The 17,157-nt window shown below is 36.6% G+C and overlaps 1 protein-coding gene across 7 annotated transcripts in view; it reads right to left on the bottom strand.

Annotated features, from left to right (window-relative positions):
- RAPGEF6 (Rap guanine nucleotide exchange factor 6) overlaps window positions 1–17,157 on the bottom strand; it is a 199,644-nt gene that overhangs the window by 36,468 nt on the left and 146,019 nt on the right. For all 7 annotated transcript variants that reach the window (XM_078067544.1, XM_078067545.1, XM_078067538.1 and 4 more), the window contains 3 exons: window positions 15,235–15,392; window positions 8,074–8,314; window positions 5,487–5,870 (listed from right to left, as the gene is read on the bottom strand). In XM_078067544.1, the coding sequence (XP_077923670.1) occupies window positions 5,487–5,870; window positions 8,074–8,314; window positions 15,235–15,392 (783 nt within the window). The remainder of the gene's footprint in view (window positions 1–5,486; window positions 5,871–8,073; window positions 8,315–15,234; window positions 15,393–17,157) is intronic.

Raw genomic sequence — 17,157 nt, 5'->3', positions numbered from 1 at the left:
CCTGGTTTCCCTAATTGTGTAGGATGCTATCAAAGACGCTAACTTCACTGTTGTACCATTCAGATCCAGAACATCCATTAAAGTGGGAGCTCCATGACAGGGGTGAGGGAGCAGAACTGGAGCGCAGCATGTAAGATTCCTGGAGGACATTAAAGGAACGCAGATCCTGCTGATTGCTTCTGGACTCCAACAGGAGTCAGACCAGGAGCCACAGGGAACATCTCATCTCTCACCTGCAGATACCCCCAAATGACCCACTGGCACCTGCACTGCACCATACACCCAACGCATACCCCCACATCCCTCTTCCACTCTGCTGCTGGCTCCTTGTCCAAGGTCCTGAGAACAAGCTCTGGTAAAGAAGGAACACAGAAAATGGGAGAGAGTCTGTGGGCAAAGGAGAAACCACAAACTTGAACTGTAGCACCACCTTCAGGAAAACAGAGGAGAACCCATCAGCAGATGACAGGGTATACTGGAGGATACAGAGAAGATAAACTTTAGAATCCTCTCACAAGAGGGAGGGGCACCTGGGTGGCTCAGTCTGTTAAGCGTCTGCCTTTTGCTCAGGTCATGATCCCAGGGTCCCGGGGTCGAGCCCTGTGTGGGGCAGGGAGCCTTGCTTCTCCCTCTGCCTCTGCTGGCAGCTCCCCCTGCTTGCGTGCACACGCTTTCTGTGTCAAATAAAATCTTAAAAAAAAAAAAAAAAGAAAAAGCATGGAGCAGGTATATCCATGCAATATCCAAGAAAGTCTTAGAATCCTACAGCAAGACTGCTAAAGGTTCCCCACCCCCCCGCCCCACCCTGCTCACTCTAAAGACTGCTAGTAAAAACTGGGAGGGGGTGACTGCTACTTCAAATGAAAAAAACAAGAACAAAAACAAATCAGGGAACCATGACATCACCAAAGTTCACAATAATCCTCTAGTAACCAAACCCGAAGACATGGAGATCTACAGTCTACCTGATAAAGAATTCAAAATAGCTGTTTTAATGAAATTCAATGAGCTACAAGAAAATTCAGAAAGATAATTCAATGAAAACAGGAAAACAATACATGATCAAAATGAGAAATTCAACAAAGATACAGAAATCACAAAAAAGAACCTTACGGATATTTTGGAACTAAAGAATTCAATGAACAAAATAAAATAAAATGTCACAGAGACCATCAACATCAGAGTAGATGAAAGAAGAGAGAATCAGTGAGAGAAAGAATAGGAACTCTGAAGTAACCCAGTTTGAGGGGGGAAAAAAAAACAATGAACAGGAGTGAAAGAAGCCTACATGGTCCATGGAAGCACCAAAAACCCCAAATATCCAACTGGAATTCCACAAGGGGAAGAGACACAGAAGGAGGCAGAAAGCCTATTTAAAGAAATATGGCTGAGAACTTTCCAAGCCTAGGAAGAGATCTGGACATTCAAGTTTATGAAGCTAACTGCCCCATTACTTCAATTCAAAACAACTTTCTCCAAGACTCATTGTAAGAAAACTGTCAAAAATTAAAGACAAAGAAAATTCTAAAGGCAGCAAAAGAAAAAAAGACGAAAACCCACAAAGGAACATCCATTAGGCTGTAAGCAGATTTTCTCGGCAGAAAACTTACAGGCCAGGAGAGAGTGGGATGATATATTCAAAATGCTGAAAGAAAAAAATTGTCAACCGAGGACACTATCCGGCAGTTATCCTGAGAAATGAAGGACCTTCCCAGGAAAACAAAAGCTGAGGGAATTTATCACCATTACACCTGCCTTACAAGAAACACTGAAAGGAGTTCTTTGAACTGAAATGATGTTAAATAGTAACATGAAAACATATAAAAATACACATCGTGATAAAGTTAAATACACAGTTAAATTCAGATAACTTTTTTTTAAAAAAGATTTTATTAATTTATTTGACAGAGAGAGAGAGAGAGAGCACAAGGTGGGGGGAGCGGCAGAGGGAGAGGGAGAAACAGACTCCCCGCTGAGCAGGGAGCCTGATGTGCAGCTCTATCCCAGGACCCTGGGATCGTGACCTGAGCTGAAGGCAGACACTTAACTGACTGAGCCACCCAGGTGCCCCAAATTCAGATAACTCTTAATAGTATAGTATGATGGTGCCTTAACCACTTAACTAGAGAATAAAGCTTAAAGGACAACAAAATGACAACAGGTACTATCATTTGTTAAGGAATACACAATATAAAAAGACAAATTCTGACACTGAAAACTAAAAGGGCAGGGAATAAAAGGGTGGAGTTTTGCATGTGACTAAAGTTGGTATCAGCATGAAATAGTTACGTTTCACGTAAGGCTCATGGTAACCTCAAGGCAAATACCTACAGTAGACTCACAAAAGACAAAGAAAAGGGAATCAGACCATTTCAGCACAGATGACCAGCAATTCACGAAAACACAAGAGAGTAAAAATGAAACAAGGGAACTACAAAACAGCTAGAAACCAGGAACGGGGCAGTAATAAAAGTCCTTACAAATAAACAGTCTAAATGTAAACTGACTTCTCCCATCAAAAGGCACAGAATGGGTGGATGAATAAAAATACAAGACCCAACTATATGCTGCCTACAGAAGACTCACTTCAGCTTAAAGGACACACATAAGCTCAAAGTGAAAGGATGGAAAAAATAATCCACGCAAACAGAAACCAGGAGAGAGCAGGGGAAGCTAGATTTGTATCAGACAAAATGGACTTTAAGCCAAAAATGGTAACAAAAGACAAAGGAGGTCATTATATAATGATAAAGGGTCAACTCATCAAGAAAACATAAAAATCATGAATATACATATGCCCAACATTTCAGCACATAACCACATTAAGCAAACAGTAACAGAGCTGAAGGAAGAAACAGAAAACAATGCATCAGGAGGGGACTGCAATACACCACTTTCAGCAATGGATGAATTACCTAGACAGAAAATCAATAAATGGACTTGAACCATACTTTAGACCAAATGGACCTAACAAATATATACATGACAGTCCTTTCACCATTAGCAGAATACACACTCTTCTCAAGCATAAATGGAACATTCTCCAGGAGAGATTATAAAATAAACCACAAAAGTCTTGGAAAATATAAGACCGAAATCATGTCAAGTATTTTTTTCTGACCACACTGGTGTGAAACTAGGAAGTAACAAGAGGAAAATGGGAAAATCTACAAATAGAAATTAAACAACACTCCCTTGAACAACCCATGGGTCAAAAAAAAAAAAAATCAAAAGGGAAATAACTATCTTTCAACAAACGAAAATGGATACACAACATAACAAAACCTATGGGATGCTGCAAAAACTATTTCCAAGACAGAATTTTAGTAATAATTTTATTAAGCAAGAGAAATTATCCAGCTTTTCACATCAAAGAACTAGCAAAAGAAGAAACTCATCCCAAAGTTAGGAAAAGGAAGGAAATAACAAAGATCAGAGCAGAAAGGTATCAAATAGAGGCCAGAAAAATAAAAAAGATGAAACTAAGAAGTGGTTTTTCGAAATGATTACCAAAATTGACAAACCTTTAGCTAGACTAAGAAAAATAACTCAAATAAATATTACTACCTAATTCTAGGCAGAACTGACTGATTCACTTTTGTCACCTCTGCTGTAAAGTATGTTATATATAGTTACATATAACTTTATATGTAGTTATAGTCTTTGATATACTTTAAAATATGAGAAAACAAAGCAATTAATTTTACAGGAACTACTGAATATGTGTAACGTGTATAATAAAATGTTCTTTAAAACAAAACAAACCTGGGGCACCTGGGTGGCTCAGTCTGTTAAGCGTCTGCCTTCGGCTCGCGTCACGATCCCAGGGTCCTGGGATCGAGTCCCACATCAGGCTTTCTGCTTGGTGGGGAGTCTGCTTCTCCCTCTACCCCTCCCCCCCGCTTCTGAGCTCTCTCTCTCTCTCTCTCAAATAAATAAAATATTTAAGATAAATAAATAAATAAACCAAAACAAACCTTTAACCAGATACCCATCTTTCCTTCTTTCGAATCACTTTCCTTGGCTTTAATGACACAATCGTAACTGTGCTGTTCTATTATTTCTTATATTTGTCCTCTATCTCTTTGGCTCGACTCTCTTCTTCACCCCTATACTTAGGATGGTCACTGGTTATAGCTCTTAAACCCTCCACCATTTATTTTTTTTTTACACTCTCTTTTTACACAGAGATCTCTCTTGTCAATCAGGTTTTTTTTTTTTCACAGACTACTCCAAAACTGAGCCTGTAACTTTCAAATTCTCTAACTTTATCCTTCCTACACAGTTTCAATTTCTAGCGTTCCAAGTGTTTATCAATGGCATCTTTGTTCCCTTGTTCTAGACTCAGCTGTTAAAAACAGTGAAGTAGGTGGCGTGATTCCTGCATTTTATAGATGAAAAAAAAAGGTCTTCAATTTTCTACTGACACATTGCTACTACACTGGACTCAGGACTCAGACACACGTGCAGCTGTTCTAAAGGTTAATGCTCATCTCTGTTCAATACTCCTAAAATCAAACAAACAAAAACCACACAAACGAACAAGAACTCCTTCTAAAGCGTCTATTTCAAGTGCACCCACTGCTTACCTTCACAAAGGAGTTTCTTATTACCATGACAGATTTATGATTATAAAGATTCCAATTCTACCTCATGGGAGTCCAGAACAAGTCATAATTAAATTCTGTGGGGGGCATACATAGATGGGATTAAGACGTAATTATGCTGCTATATACAAGGATGTGGCCTTATAAATGGACAAAACTACAACTACCCTCCACCTTTAAAATTAGACTTCCTTTAAGAGGAATCCCTTTACTGATCAGCACTATACTAGGGGAGGGTCAGAAAATACATTACCTAGGTTAGCCAATCTAGCCAATCATAGTGAGTGGGGGGGAAGGAAGAGTCCCAGGACATGTAACCATCCACACTTCCTGGACTTAGAGACTGTGAATTTTTATAATTCTAATTCTACAGCCTATTGTGCTTGAGCAACAACACATCCAGTGATACCTCGTGCAGTGTCTGTTAAACAAATCAGTACTCACCAAATGGCTGCCATTATTATTTATTGTTGTGGTTGCTATTGTTTCAAAATAGCAATTTTAGGTTGGAGCAGTGATACCAGACTGTGATTTTTCAGTGCCAAATCACAGTGAGGCAGATACGGAAAGATGCACAGTATAGAAGTCTGATGATAAAAACCACCCGTTGGCCATACATCCAAAGAGGGTATAATCCATTAAAGGGGGAGAAAGGAAGAAAAATGGGAAGGCAATGAGCCCTATTCAGCAAAAGAAATGTTTAAATGAAAGATGGCAGAAACAGAAAGTGAAGAAACCACTATCACCAGAATGGAAAATATATGAAATCTAACAATACTTTAAAAGTCTATTAATTGGACTTCTCTTCTGGTCACTTAACACCTACGCAAAAAATCAGCTTCATGTCTAAACTATACACAAATATTTATACAAACTTACCTTATTATTGCAAACATGGAATTGAAGTTCTTACATTCTCGACAATGAAGTGCAATTTTAATAAAATGCTTAATAATCTTCATTCGTTTCAGCTGATTCGATTCAGTTAAAATCTCTGAGGCAACCCAGAATGTCTCCTGGTTAACAATGTCCTCAAACTCTTTTAAGTGAGTATTTCCTGTTTTGGAATCTAACTTAAAAAGGTCATCAATGTATTCAGTAGGCTCAATATTACGAAACAAATCAAAGTCCCTCATTGACAGCTGAGTGGCCACCTCAATGGTACTGAGCTGCAGCATGGAGAGCTGGCTTTCCTTAACTAGTTCTTGAGCATCTTCATCTGAACATAAGGTTTCTGTTTCCATGTTATTTTTTAAATAATACCTAAAAGAAAAAAATTGTTTTTATAAGTCATTTCACATTTATAAAGAGCACTTTCTTTATGACCGCTGTCAAAATGTCATCATATGGTTAATAACATTTTGTCAAAAACATCATAATATTCATTTAAAGTTGAAATGGAAAATTAACATTGTAAATGAAAAGACTTTAAAGAAGTTATCCTGTTATTCCACCGTTTTACATCTATTACTTTAAAGAGTAAAAATAATGTTGATAATGCTGTGAACTTAACCATTTTATGAAACTACTCACATAATGCGTCAACAACTGTGTGTGTGTTCTTGAGGATAAAAGCTCTAAGAGGCCTATATGAAGGAAGCTGATGCATAGTAGATATTGTATCAGTATTTGTTCATGGACAGCGTGAATGAACATCTGAATCAAGACTGTTTACACTTCTATTCAGAAGTTGTTCTTACACTCATTTTCTTCATTTCTGAATTCCCAAGAGAAGCAAAGAAGAATAAAACCGGTAAAGGAGAGGAAAAACCTCTCCACTAATGAATTCTCCTTTGTTAAATACAAAACTTCATTCCAGCAAATGGCACTGATCAGCAACCATAAAAGAGACCCTCATTTTCTTATTTTTACACCAACAATTCTTTAACATTTAAAAGGGCAAGTTTCACAGCTGGGAAATATCTTGTATAGGGCTGGTGCTGGGGACAAAAAAGGTAACATACTTGTCATCTGTGGCTTTTAGTTCATTCTTTTCTAATATACAACTTGATCCCAGCCCAAGTTTGTGTCCATCTATTTTTGATTATCAAGCAACTATACCTTGTTTTCTTCTGTGTGCATACTGTTCACATGCCTAAAAGAACACTATAAATGTGCTGAGACCCATTACACTAGTTAATAAAATTATATCTAACATTTATAGGGTGGGCTAACTCATTCATTCTTATAACATTCCTATGTGGTAGGTTCTATTATCATCATCCCCATTTTTTTAAAGAGAAAAGTCAGAGAGAAACCAAAGAACTCGCTCTGGTCACACAGACAGAGCTGGGACTTACCCAGACTGCTGAGCACTCTGGCTCCAGGGTCTATGCTCTCAAGCACTATGTATAGCTAGCAAGGCAGAGTTAATCCATTCTCTCTTACCAGTAACCATGAGGAGTAGTCATTTTAAGGTTTCTTTTCTTTTTTTTTAAGATTTTATTTATTTGAGAGAGAATGAGATAGAGAGAGCATGAGAGGGGGGAGGGTCAGAGGGAGAAGCAGACTCCCTGCTGAGCAGGGAGCCCGATGCAGGACTCGATCCCAGGACTCCAGGATCATGACCTGAGCCGAAGGCAGTCGCTTAACCAACTGAGCCACCCAGGCGCCCCCATTTTAAGGTTTCTAGGATCTTAACTCTATATATGAATTTAGGCTCACTAAAAAGAACATGTTATTCTCAGAGAAAATCACCAGAGTTAACAACAAATGTACTATAGAAACAATCTTCTAGTTGATCAAATAATATTCAAAGCACATTAAAAAAAATTTTAAAAACATTTTTGCATATTCACAGTAGGAAAACTGCTTAGAAAAAAAACTGTAAAAATTACGCCCTCTTTTGCCCAGAGTACATTTTAGTCATACTAAAAACAAATTTGTAATTTAACACATACATACTCAGATACATATAAAGATATATATCATTTGGTTTCCTCTCTAAAATATGGATTGGACTACACCAGTGGTTCTAAGAATTTGTTTAGCAGGAGGGCTAAAATATTTTAGCAAATTGTCTTCCCTTTCCTTCTCCCACTTTCAGGTAGTCCTTATGAGTGCTAACACTCTGAGATTCCATTTACATAATTATGGAGACAAAGCTGAAAAAAAGAGAAATCCTGCTTTAATTTTAGAGAAAATTCAGTGACCCTAAGACATGATGTTTCTACTTAATATATGTTTTTACACACAATCTTCAAAAACACATCTAGATAAAGGGTACTAAGGGGGTATAAAAACTTTGTTATATAATAAATAACTCTTGGAGATGAAAACTACAGCATAGGAAATATAGTCAATAATCTTGTAATAACACTGTATGGTGACTACAGTTTTCATGCTGAGCACGGAGTAACAGAACTATCAAACATGCTGTACACCTGAAACTAATACATCGTTGCAGGTTAATTAAACAATTAAAAAAAATCTAGAATTAAGTACATTCATTAATAAGCACATTTACCTTCCATTGAGCTGAATTCTATCAGCTAATTTGGAGAATTGGTCTGGAAGTCTTCTCTGTTTTATGACACCCTCAGGAGTAACAGAAACTTCACAGAGAGAATATGTGTCGGAAGCACCCGTCAAACCAAATTCATGAACAGCATGACAAACAACTTCTTTAGCTGTAGTGTCTTTACTGATGATAATGTAGCAACTTTGTTGATCTGCTTTGAAAACTCTTATAACTTGATCAGGAATATCTATATAAATACAAAAGTGTGCCTTGTTATTTTCAAGACATTTCAACTCTTCAAAAAGCAATTTAGAACAAAAAGATCCCTCTGGACAATGATATATACCTATCTATTTCAGGAGGTTAATAGAAATCACTGTTGCATTTATTGATAAATGACTGTATCTACCTTTTCAGGTGACAAAATACTAATATATGTTCATAGAAAAACAAACACAAAAAGATAAACATTATGATTTGGAAGCCACAATATATTTTATTTATTACAAACTTTGATGTCCTTAAATACTCTTCGACAAAACAATTTTTAAAAGAGGCATAGGACTCCATAATATGTATTTTATATTTTTAAGTTATCCAAACCTTTAATGACAGACACTTAGGTTGCATATCTTCTATATAACACTGTGATGACTAATACCCCTTTCCCCCTCCCTGGTAGATAAACCTTGCAGGCAATCTGATTATTTCCCCAGAGAAAATCTAGAAGGAGGGGGGTGTAGGAGGGGAGAAAGAGAGAGAGGATTTGCTGAGTTAGAGGGAGGGCAGGCATATTTGTAAGGTTTTTGAAATATACTGCCGAAATGTTCTCCAGAGAGGTTATAATATTTTATTATGCCAGAATGTAAAGAGAGCAATTTTAATCACATTCTTATCAAACTGTTCATTACAATTTTTTTTCATTTTCAAATTCCTATGCTTTTCCTCCCTCTAAAAATATGTCATTATCTTACATTTCATTTCTTTGATTACTGGTGAGAGTCACTAGTTTAATGAGCAATTAATATTCCTTCTTTTTAAAAATACTTTTTGATATTCTTTATGCTTTTTCCTACTGAATTATACTAGATACCAACACTCAGTCTACTATACAGTGGCACATGTTTTCCTATTTTTATATTTATTTAACACAGGAAAGTTTAAAATATTCAGTGATCTCTGCTCTTAGTAGACACATCCTAATTCAAGATATGCACAGTAAGTAATGATATCTCCCTCCCTCATTCTACCTTGTTTTATTTTGTTACACTGCATTGGCTAAAACTTCCCAAACAATGTTCAATATGATGACCCTGGGCTAATTTTTAATAGTATTCAATGTAAGTAAAAATAAATTTGATAGCATGAACACAGAGTATATTTCCCCCTAATATTTCTTAATATTAATTATAAATATTCTGAATATTAATATCTAATATTTACCAATTTCCTGATAATAAACCACTGTTACAAAAATTTTGTTCTTTAAATTAGGAAAAATGTATTATTTGTGGGGTTTCCTGGTAAGGACTGTAAATGGATTGGGAGATTTGGGTGGCTCAAGTAATTATATATGGTTTGTCTAGCACTATCTTATTAGCATTACATACATTACTAACTTTTAGAGATGAAGAAAAATCACAAATTTGTCTCAAAGCCATCTCAAGTACGATTCTGGATAAAGGAAAGAAAAGAGTAATGAAAGAGATATGGCAGAAGATAATTTCACAGAATAAGGTACTACTCTGAGGCTCATGGCACAGAGACTCCCAAGACTGGAAGATTCAACTAAGCATATAGGAATGCCTAGAGAACAGAGTCTTAAGTGTTCTAGGTCCACTGTCAAGTTGGAAGCAGAAGGCATCATATATTCAGTCAAGTCCCTTTCGTAAGATGTATGCACCAAATGACCTTTCTTAATGTATGCAAATATTCGAGTCACCAAAAGCCTCTTTTTCATTATTTCTTTGCAGTGAGTCAATCCTTAGGGTGATGATGACATCAGGTCTCTAAACCTACAAGGCTTAACGTTAGACTGTTTAATGATCCACCCAAATCAGAGATGCTTCTCTATTCTTGGCTAGAAAATGTTTTCAAGCAGAGGGAAATTCCAGTTTGTCAAGAGAAAGATAGTGGACAAAAAGTGGAAAACATATCCCCTTGAACTCTATATAAAAAGGTCAAACGACTAACTTCTGTCACCTGTACTGTTCCTGTCCTCTTTACAGAACTGGCCTCAGCTGTCTGGGGCTCTAGAACCGGATCAGTTTACCAGGTGTGTGCCAGCGGGACTGGCTAACCTTGAGGGAAAGGGGAGATGCTCTGAAGCCTTTTATTAATTTCTCCAGAGAAATTTATTCACAAAGGCAGACTGGGAATTTGCACACATTTCATTTCCTCTTCTTTTACTTCCAAATACTATTAACATCTTCTGGTAAGGAACTCAGACTTGTGGATCTTGCTAAACAGTGTAAAAGAAAGTCATACTCTGTTAAAGCCATTTGTTTCCCATGAGAAGGGCAAACTTATATTCTATCCTTTCTCTGCAGTTTGATTTTTCAAAAATTACATAATCACATCACATAAGAGGGATCTCGACATCATGAATGGGTACCTCTAGAATAGATCCATAGAAGGGATTATCCAAAGGGCACCCTATTACCTCAACCCTGATTAATTTGCCAAGGTTCGATAAGTACGAGTCTGGAAAATGATTTGGAAAAACACTGGAGGAAAACATTTCTTTGCACTGTTACCATTGTCACAGTAAAATTTCTCTTTTAAAATTGTGACATATAAAACATATATTCTTCACCAACACGTTTGTTGTTAGAAGGACATATATGTCAAAAGTAATACTTAACACAGGGAAGATCCTCAAATGTTAAATGATCAGATGAATGGTAGACATGAGGTTAGAATAAAATTGAATCAAGGGAAAATTATCATTTCAAATTTTAGGCATGAAACTAAAATACACATAAAAATATAACCTCCTAAGTAAAAAAGAGACATTTAAAAAGAATCTTGGAGGACTAGAGCATTTATTAGTCTTATGATTCACATTTCATTAAAAAAAATCTTACGTAACAGGTAAATGAATTTAAGGAAAGGAATCTCCAGTATCTAGACTTTCAACCCAAAGGCAGAATTTCTAGAATGCTAACTATAATCCTCCTGAATAAAATAAAGAAATAACATACTTGAAGGATGCAGGTACTGACCCCAATAATACACTAAAGATGGGACTTTTTTTTAAGTAAGATGATGATGAAAACAAAACCAAAAGACTGCCTCCTGATCATACTTTAAGTTAACTGCCAAGTACATACTGTGGAGTGCCTGTTATGTGTCAAGTGTTCCAAGTGATGAAGATACAGTAATAAAGGAGATGGAGCAAAGTCTCCACTCTCAGGGACTTGCTTATATTCGAGAGAATAAGTGGAGGTTCATGGAAAGACAATCCATACGGTAAGAAGTTGCACTAAGAAAACACAAGGTAGTGGTGCAATGGTAGAGATCAAGGGTTAGCACATTTGCTCTATAAAGGGCCAGACAGTAAATATTTTAAGCTTTGCTGGACAAGAGGCAAAATAGATATTTTGTAGGTACATATATAATAAAGGAGAAAATAAGTTTCCACAAAATCTTTGACAAAAATTCGGTATTTGACAATACTGCAAACATACAACATGGAAAGATAAACACAGAGATTTAGGCAACACTGTAAACACTCACCAAAAGGGGAATGGATAAATGAAATGCTACCAGCTGTTTAAAAAACTGTGGTAGAACAAACACATTCTGAAGCAGGAAAGTATTCAAGGTGTATTGCCAGGTGAGATGGGCTAAGTAGAAGAAAAGTGTAGCATATAATTTGGGGTGAAGAGTGGTAAACACATTTTATGTGAAATTTCTAGAAGGATATATGAATAAACAATAGTTAATTCTGGGGAGTGGAGACTTATATTCTATCCTTTCTCTGCAGTTTGATTTTTCAAAAATGTTATGTTCCTTTAAAATAAAAAATTAATTAAAATAACTCAGACTTTTGTAAAACTGAATCTGAAAAATTACTAAATATTAAAGAAATCAAATAAAAGGTTTGTGCTGCTAAATGAAAAAGAAGTAAGCAAAAAGTTCTTTAAGCAGACTCGGAAAAAAAAAATCCAGTTTTATAATCCTTTGGGTCACGAGTTCTTTTAGGCCTAATCTAGTATTTAGGTCAAAACTTCCTCCAAAACGTAAGTTACAGAGCAGCATGTACTCTGATTCTAGAACTATAAAAATTTATCTATTCAAAGAAAATGTTGAAAAGAATACACACCAGTTTACACTGGGCAAGCTTGTAGAGTGGACAGAAAAGTTCTGGCTCCTACTTTATTCAATTCTGTATCATATGACTTTTTAAAAATAATAAAACACTACACAGAAATTTAGCAATGGAATACCACAGTCGGTTTTCAAGATACTTACAGTAAATACCAAGAGCTGTAGGCAGCAAAAACAAAGCAAAATCACAGAAGAGTCAGCAATCAAAAGCAAACTACTATTAACAGCTTTGACCCTACTTTCTAACAACTTTACACAAGCAGCATAAACATAGCTGAGATCACCAATAAGTTAATCAGACTTGACTGATGTCACACATGTACTGCAATATACACACATGACATACAGTTAACCTAAAATTTGGCACTGTCATATATAATTTAAGGAAATGATTTTGGAATCAATTGGTAATGAGTATTTTATTCAACATAAACAGCACCATAAACGTGCTTTCATAAAGGTGCACATTTTGGGGTTTAAAAATATAATTTGTAAGTTAAATACCTATCTTATACATGCTCTTTTATATTGCTCGTATGGACACAGGCTGCAGACTGAGTTTGCAGATGGACCCTCTCTGAATAGTTTTTATAAGAGCATCTTTGGCTCTTCCATTTTTCAATGAGCGAACTGTGCAATCAAATTGACTAGCACTTCCTCTTTAAAAAATCTAAATTTCAGTGCAATGGCCCTTACAGTTTCTAAATTTTAGTAAATTCCAGCTTCTTCCCTTTGTTCCCCCAGCTAAATCCCCCAACTGACTGCTCTCTGTCCCTCTCCCTACAACCATCCCTTATAACCTCACCCCCACTTCTAGATAATGCCACCGACAAAAATGCAGCCATAAACATCATTTATTTTATATCACCTGTCCCTAAATACTCATCTTATGCAAGTATGCATACTTAGTTTGTGCTCTGGTAGTGTAATAATATTTCATTTGTGAACATATTGCTGTGGGACACACACAGAGACATGAAAATAAATTCCCATGCTCCTACTGGAAAGCAATATAAGACAGACAATGAAAATGTGCTAAAGATTTCTGGGAAAGGAGGGACTGCCTTCCCAGATAAGGTAACATTTGAGCTATGACGGAACAAGAAAAAACTCATGGGATATGCAGGGAGAGAACACCAAAGGTGGCAAACAGCACAGGCAAAGAAATCACAGTTGTGAAGGTACAGGTCACACTCAGGAAAGAGAGAGGAGGTGAGAGTGGGAGAATGGCAGAAGAGAAGGCTAGAAAGGGGGTTTACAATCATGCTGTGAAAACTGGACATTAACAATTATTATGTTATTGTTGTAATGTCACAAATCCATTCTGCCTTGTCATGACGGGGTTGAGACTCTGCAAACCACATTCTTCTTTGCCAACTGGCCACCTCTTAAGTTATGCCAAAAAAGGGGCACCAAAAGCAACTGTTGGGTTAAAGGAAGAAAAGCCTTGCTGCTTTCCGTTTCTTCTTGTAGGCTTTTTCTTCCTGTACCACCCCAGCAACACTTCTTCACCCTGTGGTGGCATTTCTTTCATGTACCAGAAGATGAATCCAGTTTGCACTTTTCCTACCTTTGTGATACCTTAGTGCTTGCTTCTTTACCATTTTAGGTAAATAGTTAACGTTACACCTTGACAACAATCCCTTTTACTAAATTCTGATTAAGTATCTAGAGTGGTTTCTATCTTATGACTGAACCTTGACTAACATAAAAATCACTAGAAATTCCTAAAGCAAAGTAATGACTCATTAAAATCTTTGTTATAGAAAGAACACTGGTAGTCACGTAAAGAGAAGGATGTGTCAAAGACAGATTACTGGGTTTTGTACTCGCTAATAATTAAGAGGCAACTGAAATTTTTAAAAAACCCAATGTACAGAATGAACTTCACTGAACTATGTTTTTATGTTACGTCCAGTTTTTACTCAAGTTGCTATAATGAGACATAAACCTAACTATTACACTTATATTCCCTCCTTTCTAATACTGAGATTCATGTAATTGAGTTTCCTCCCTTTTGATACTTAGGGGCTTCAGCATGAAAACTGAAGCTGAATCACGACACCAATCTCTGTAGAGCTACCTTTTTTCTCTCTTCTCCTTGGACCCAATTACACATCTCAGTTTTAGTTGTGTCTTTTACATACCATTTTACATTTCATTTGAGATGAAAGTCATCTCAAATCCCTTCAAGTGACAGACAGATGTACAAATAATTCTTAAAGTTTTTCTTCCTTGTAATGAAATTTTATATTATACTGTTAAGTAACAATTTCTGCCCCTGGGCATGAATAGATGCGGAAAAATTATCTTGATGTCCCATATGACGTTTAAACCCAAAATTTGAACACAAATGAAAAGATGCTATAGTATATTTAATTAATAATACATGACAATAAAACAACTTTAGCTTCAGGTACTGGGGGAAAAGTCAGTGTTTCCAGAAAATTACTAACACATTTCAGTACACCACAGAGGAAGGTAAGTGAGGCCACTGAGACTACAATAAATTCCCTTATCCTTTTCCACACCCTGGATAACTCGCTTCTTGACTGAGAAGGAGCGTCCCCACTTTCATTCCACTGCTCTAAGGGTTACCAAAAGATACCTAAATGCAATCTCTTTTCTATGTACTTCTATTACATATTGTAGCAAGTACCATTCCAGCTTATACAAAAAGACACAATGTTCTCTTTAGATTTTTGCAGTAAGTCATAACCTTGAGATAAGAGAAGAGGGATTCAAGCAAATCTACTATTTGATATACAAGGCTCAACCACCTAATTTGTCACTTTAGTACCAATATGGCTATATGAAATCACAAACAAAAATTACCTGAAGGATTAGAAAAATCCAACATGCTGGTGGTAGGCTGCAGGAGATCAGGGCTGCTGGATGAGAGTGTTCCAGGAATAGGCATTATGGCCAGACTGTGCCTGCAGTGCCTTGTTCCTACAATGCTGTCGTCTTGTGACTGGCTCAGGCCTCCATCACTTCAAAATAATGGCACAAAAAGTATTTGAGAATTCTGAATGGCAAACGTTTCTTTCCTCTGTATACTGAGGCATAATAAGACCAATTCAAAGTGGTGACTTAAAAAATTATATGGATTACAGCAGTTAAAAAAATAGGACAACTATAATAATGAAGACACTCAAAATTTACTTACACTAAAAATTTAACTTATACATCTAAGTAATTCTACTACATCATAAAAAAAGTCATACTGAGTTTCTGTTGGTTTTGGTAGAGAAATTAAGCCTGAATATTTAGGGAGCCTTTAAGATCATCCAGTTTTGGCGGACACTAATATATGTATCCAACAATGTATAACCACACCATAGCAAAGTTAGCAATCTCAACATAATAGGTTTGTGATCTTCTGGGCAAAGGACTGTTGGGTCTAAACCCAAACCAAAAAAAACCCAGCAGGTTGTAGAAAACAAAGAGGCCAGGTCCAAGTGACAAAGTAAGAGAAGTCTTTAAACATATGAACAATCTGAGAACTACCCAAACCAGTGATAATGTGGAAAAGATAACAGGAAGATGGAACACAGAAGAAGAGTGAACACTGGGTACACATGACAAGTAGAAAGAAGAAAAAGAGGACCACAAATCAAAATAGAGGAAAAAGAATTTTACAGTCTTTTAAGTTTATTCTAAGGCCACATTATTTCTTGTGGGGTATCTCAAGTCTTAATTATTTGGCTATTCCCTAGATGAGAACATCAAAACCATAGCAGAAAGCAAGTCATCTAAAGTTAATTCCCCTCAAAGGTTTCAAAAATATCAATTAAATGGCCATATTTAAGCAAATAAAACATCCCTCTTTTAAACTACACTACTTTAAAGGTTGAGAAGCCAGCCCCCAACCCAGCAGGGGTGTGGGACCTGGGATCCAATTTGTGGCTTCCTGCCTGGCTCCAGAGGGTACAGCAACCTCCTAGGCCTGTTTTCTAGGCTTCTGAGAAAGCACAGGACGAGCAAGGCCAGCCACAGTGCACCTGTACCTTCTCAGGCCCCAGAGAGGCTCTGGGCTTGAAGACCGGGAAAGGGGGAAGGGAGTGTCTTCCTCACTTGGGAAGTCAGCATAAGGCCTAGCAAGGCCACCCTGACTCCACACCCCAGAATTTCATTCATTACAGATAATAGCTGCATTACTGCCAAATGACCTTATAATAACCCTGTGTACCTTTGAAAAGATTTATGGTTTTGAATTACTGCTTTTAATAACATTTGTTATATTTAAATTATACTTAATGAGAAAAATACTTTAAAGGTGTTACACAGGGAGCTCTAAATCCATCTAAGAGAAAAAATTAAAAGAAACTTAACTCTGTCATTTAAACTTTAGATACCCCAAAAAGTCCTACAAACATAGGATAAATGAAGCAGTCCTATACAAACACAGGACAGCAATGAAAAAGATTTCCATTAGCATCAACGACCAAAACACCGTTTATTTCTAAGAGTTAAACCAATCCTTTAGGTTAACATTAATTCTCATCTGTTTTATTCAATGTAGTATTCTACCCAGTTACCTGTTACACATACAGAGGTATCAAAGAATACTTACCTGTTACCATGGAATGGATTAAATGAGTGGTATGGGATACATCCAGAATATGTTAGGAGTAAAAAATAGGACTTAGGCAGATTAGGGAACTATGCCAGATGAAGTGCAGAGGACAGTTAAATAAACAGCTAAAGGACGGCTAACAGCCACACAAGGAAGACAGAGCTAGGACAAGCAAGACT

The sequence above is a fragment of the Halichoerus grypus genome, chromosome 2 (assembly GCF_964656455.1).
Source record: "Halichoerus grypus chromosome 2, mHalGry1.hap1.1, whole genome shotgun sequence".
NCBI classification, from domain to species: domain Eukaryota; kingdom Metazoa; phylum Chordata; class Mammalia; order Carnivora; family Phocidae; genus Halichoerus; species Halichoerus grypus.
This window is presented reverse-complemented; position numbering and strand designations above follow the sequence as displayed.